This window comes from Aplysia californica, unplaced genomic scaffold (genome assembly GCF_000002075.1).
Source record: "Aplysia californica isolate F4 #8 unplaced genomic scaffold, AplCal3.0 scaffold00001, whole genome shotgun sequence".
NCBI lineage: Eukaryota > Metazoa > Mollusca > Gastropoda > Aplysiida > Aplysiidae > Aplysia > Aplysia californica.
This window is the reverse complement of record NW_004797271.1, coordinates 2,445,172-2,449,907: the sequence shown is the minus strand read 5'-3', so window position 1 is coordinate 2,449,907 and position 4,736 is coordinate 2,445,172. Positions and strand designations below refer to the sequence as shown.

The 4,736-nt window shown below is 44.6% G+C and overlaps 1 protein-coding gene across 1 annotated transcript in view; it reads left to right on the top strand.

Annotated features, from left to right (window-relative positions):
• The window catches only part of LOC101861328 (dynein heavy chain 5, axonemal), a gene marked incomplete in the record, with an annotated part of 153,119 nt that overhangs the window by 107,253 nt on the left and 41,130 nt on the right, over positions 1–4,736 (top strand). Inside the window, 5 exon segments of the mRNA XM_013081818.1 lie at positions 383–626; positions 1,035–1,147; positions 2,192–2,356; positions 3,160–3,276; positions 4,396–4,536. Of these exon segments, the coding sequence (XP_012937272.1) occupies positions 383–626; positions 1,035–1,147; positions 2,192–2,356; positions 3,160–3,276; positions 4,396–4,536 (780 nt within the window).

Sequence of the window (4,736 nt, the reverse complement as noted above, 5' to 3'; positions counted from 1 at the left end):
TAGACAGACAGACAGACAGACAGACAGACAGACAGACAGGCAGGCAGAGCGAAAAAGAGAGATTACGCAAAACAGAGACACAGAGAAAGAGTAAGAGACAAAAACATTCCATGCATACACGTATTCTCCGACCAACTCTCACTCCTCCCCCCTCCCCTCCCCCCACGTGGTTGGCGGGTATTCTGGTGTGGTTTGCTTCTTCTTTCCTATGAGACATCTATCGTCCTTATCTCCCCTTCTTCTTTTTTATGTCTGTTACTCTCTTGTAACACTTCTAATCTTCTAACGCTCATATGACCGTATGCAGTTGCGAGCGCCGTAAAACCTCTACTACTCACCTCACTCCTTCACTCCTAACGGTCGACCACATCCCACTCCCCAGGGTGAGCACGTGTGGCTTGTGTTGGACGGTCCGGTGGACGCCATTTGGATCGAGAACCTCAACTCAGTGCTGGACGACAACAAGACCTTGACCTTGGCCAACGGTGACCGGATTCCCATGGCCCCCAACTGCAAGATCATCTTCGAGGTGCACAACATTGACAACGCCTCGCCGGCCACTGTCTCTAGGAACGGCATGGTCTTCATGTCCAGCTCCATCCTCGACTGGGACCCAATCCTCAAAGGTGATCACTGAAAACTGCTTGTGGTAAAAAACAAAAAACAAACCCAAATAAACAAACAAACAATAATAAACTCACCCCAACACTTGTCTGTAAGCAACAAATAAAATTAGTAATCATTAACATATCCCAGTTGATCAATTTTGTCGACGCTGGTTTTTTTTCTTGTTGTTGACGTGAATTTTGATGAAAATGATATGGCAAGTGTTGCTGTTTTCTTCTTCTTTTTTCATAAGCAATACTTCTGATGTTGACGCTATTTCTGTAGTCATTATAACTGACATACATATGAAAGTTGAAGCACAATTCCTCTTATATTTAATTTATGATCTAAATTGTGTCGACAGGGACCTAAAAACCTTACAATGAAATAATGTCTGCATGCCTAACAACTTTTTATTTCCCCTCCAGGTTGGCTGTTGAAGCGGCCTCCACAACAGCAAGATGCCATCTACACCGCCTTCGAGGGCGTTTTCCCTAAACTGTATCAGTTCATGAAGCAGTCACTGGAGCCCAAGATGGAGGTCAGTTAAATGTCCAAGTGTGGGAAAAAGAGGAAGATTGGGGAAAATCTGAAATTGTTTAGGTGTAACCCACATTCTGCTGACGTTTCATCATATTATTATGATAGACTCACCCCTTTAGAAATAACAACAATGTGTTTCATTTTCCAATTTTTTGGCACTCAAAATGGTAAATCGAAACAAATGCGTCCTTAAAAAAACGCCGCTTTCATAAGACTATTCGACAGTATTCGACATTTGGATATAAAACTTGTCTTCGGTAAGCCCGAGCCAGGTGGGTGGAGAGCCTTAAAATCACCCCCCTCCCACCAAACCCAAATCCAGAACGCTTTGTTTGGGAGTTTGGGATTCGAACCAGCGCAGTTAGTCCCGTAGTCCAGCATGATATGGGCAGGACTAAAGGTGCGCCCAAGGATGGGGAAAGAGTAGTGGTAATAGTAGCAGCAGCAGAAGCAGCAGCAACAAAGCATCAATAGCAATAATAATTATGATGATACTAAAAGTTGCAGTTGCGGCAGTGATGGTAGCGTTAGTAGTTATGAAATACGACCACGGATGTGAAGCTGTGGCGACCTCTTTAACGAGTAGAACTCCACGAGAACCTCGAATTTCTCAATTTTTCCCCACTCAAATCTATTGCCACACATTTTCTTCACAATGCGTGTAATGTATTTTAATCATATTATTATTATATATACATACGTGAGAAAATAGAAAGGGAAAGAGGTAAAGAGAGACAAAGGGAAGAAACAAACGGGCAGACATGGAGGGAAAGAGAGAGAGAGAGAGAGAGAGAGAGAGAGAGAGAGAGAGAGAGAGAGAGAGGGTATAATGTAAGGTAGAAAGTCAGTCAAGTCAGACAGATAGACAGATAAACAGACAGACAGACAGGCAGACAGCTAGACAGACAGACAGACAGACAGACAGAGACAGAAACACACCCACCGTGATAAAGACGGTCTTGGCGAAACAAAGAGTACACTTTTCTCATTGCTGTGCCTCACTGTTATTACTCCAAACTGGACTTAACGCCATTTTCTCCAGGTCCTCGAGTGCAACTACATTCGCCAAGCCATTGACCTGCTGGAGGGTCTCATTCCCAACAGTGATGACCACAAGGACATCAGCAATGACCATCTGAGGAGGCTCATCGTGTTTGCACTGATGTTCTCATTGGGCGCTTTGCTCGAGCTGGATGACAGAAAGAAGGTAAGGGAGGGAGGGAGGAGGAGAAGGGTGAGGGATGGAGGACAGGAAATGAGGGAGAGAGTGAGGAAGGAAGAGGAGAAGGAAAGGAGGTGGAGAGTTGGGGAGATGGATGAGAGAAGGAAGGTGGTAGGAAGGGAATGAGGGATGAAAGGGAGGGAAGGAGATGGACGTAACACCGGATGGATTGGGTTACAGGAGGGAATTAGCGAGGCAGATGTGAATGAGAGATTAAAATATGTGAAGGAGGTAGAGATTTTTAAATTATTTATTTAGTAAGTGTTTTACGGCGCTCGCAACTGGATAAGGTCAGATGAGCGCACCTGCAAATTAAACTTAAGACAGCAGTAAGAAGGAGCCAAGGAGAAGCAGTAGAAAGGCTGCAGAAAGAGTCAGGAGCCCAGAGGAGGGGGGCAAAGAAGTTGAGGGGGTGGGGGAAGGAACTGGAGACGAAAACAGATGACAGAGCATTACTAGAAAGCAGGAAAGGAGGTGAAAGGAGACACTTTTAGAGAGGATTTTTCTCGTTGCTACCCGGATTCGAACTCGGGACCTTTGAATGAGAGGTGAACACCTTAACCTTAGAGAGCCCCCCGGAGGTAGGGATTGAGTAAATGGATGAAGTAGTTTTTAGGAGAAGAGTGAAGAAAAGAGGGAGGTTAGCAATATGAACGTGGGCGAGAGAAAGAGACAAAGATTTTATGAAAATTCAAAACAAAAATGAATTAGACATTTGTTGAATGGCACCTTCGCACCGTTGAGTTCTCGAATTTCTCCATAATAATACTCGAACATCTTTCTTTCAGATGCAAGATTGGCTTCAATCCAACTGTGACCTCCCACTTCCTAGCCTGGAGGGAGAGGACACCATCTACGAGTTCGTGGTGGGAGAGAAAGGCGACTGGCAACATTGGCAGGAGAGGGTAAGACAAACCTGAGTCCTGTTTGATATAATGCTCCCAAGCAGTCACACACACACACACACACACACACACACACACACACACACACACACACACACACATGCACAAACACACATACACCCACTCCACCCCCACCTCCACATACGCAGTTTCCCACTCACTCATCCACATGCAGACAAATGCACAAACACACACACACATGTATAAACAAACACAAACACGCACATACAGTCAAACACCCACACACAGTCTTTCTCATTTTATAGAGTAATATGATATATTCCAAGCAGACTGGGTTGGCCCTGACGTGTAAGGTTGAAGCAAACTGCCACCTAAACGATCCTTGTAATGTTAATGGGCGCACAAAACATTTACAATTATTTTCACCCTCCGTACTGTAACAAAAATGATACGTCATTTATCTTGGTTAAGAAAAAATTAGTGGGCACCTCTGAAAAGGTGAGTAGGCCCTACTTTTTCTGCACTGATACTCACCATGACCAATGTAGGTACTTGTGCACTGCGTTGGCACGTTCATCTCGTTGAGCAATTCTATTCATCTGTTGGGATCTTATATCCAGTATTGCACCTTACAGGCAGGGTCGAAGCAGCCTTCGTCTTTCTCTCTTCCACAAGTATCACTTTCGATAATTTGCTTTACTTTATCTGCCACTTGTATGAGAAGGTGTCATGGAGCGGTAGGGACTGGTGGGTTTTTCGAGGGCAGAAATTGCGAGAATCTAAAGTGTCCTTATCTCCCTCAATCCACATTTTCCTCCGTTTTCATCTGTCTCTGTAGTCGTGTTTTCTTGTGTTGTAGGCTTTTAATGTAATTTGTCTGATAGGCATGAGAGTTAGATGCCCAAGCCATTTTATTTTTTTAAAATTTTCTATTGTGGTGTTGCACCATTTCTCTGAAGGCTGAGTTAAAACCCTATCTGTTCTTGTCTTGTTTACAGTCTTACGGAAGCATCTGTTTTCGCATGATGTAATTTTTACCTCCTAGAGGTTTGGCTAGTGGATGGCTGGTGCCTCTATAAATAAATCATTGATGGTCAGGTCAGGTCAGGTTTGGCTAGTTTCGATGGAGGCGTTAAATATGTTTCTGTCGATCTCCAGGTTCCCGAGTATGAGTACCCACCCGACTCCACGCCTGAGTACACATCCATCCTCGTGCCCAATGTGGACAATGTCAGAACAGATTTCCTCATCAAGTCCATTGCCAAACAGGGCAAGGCTGTGCTGCTGATTGGTGAACAGGTATGATGGGGGCGTGATATACACAATATGTTATTCTCTCCATCCATCCATCCATCCATCCATCCATCCATCCATCCATCCATCCATCCATCCATTCATCCATCCATCCATCCATCCATCCATCCATCCATCCATCCATCTATCCGTCTGTCTGTCTGTCTGTCTATCTGTCTGTCTGTCTGTCTGTCTGTCTGTCTGTT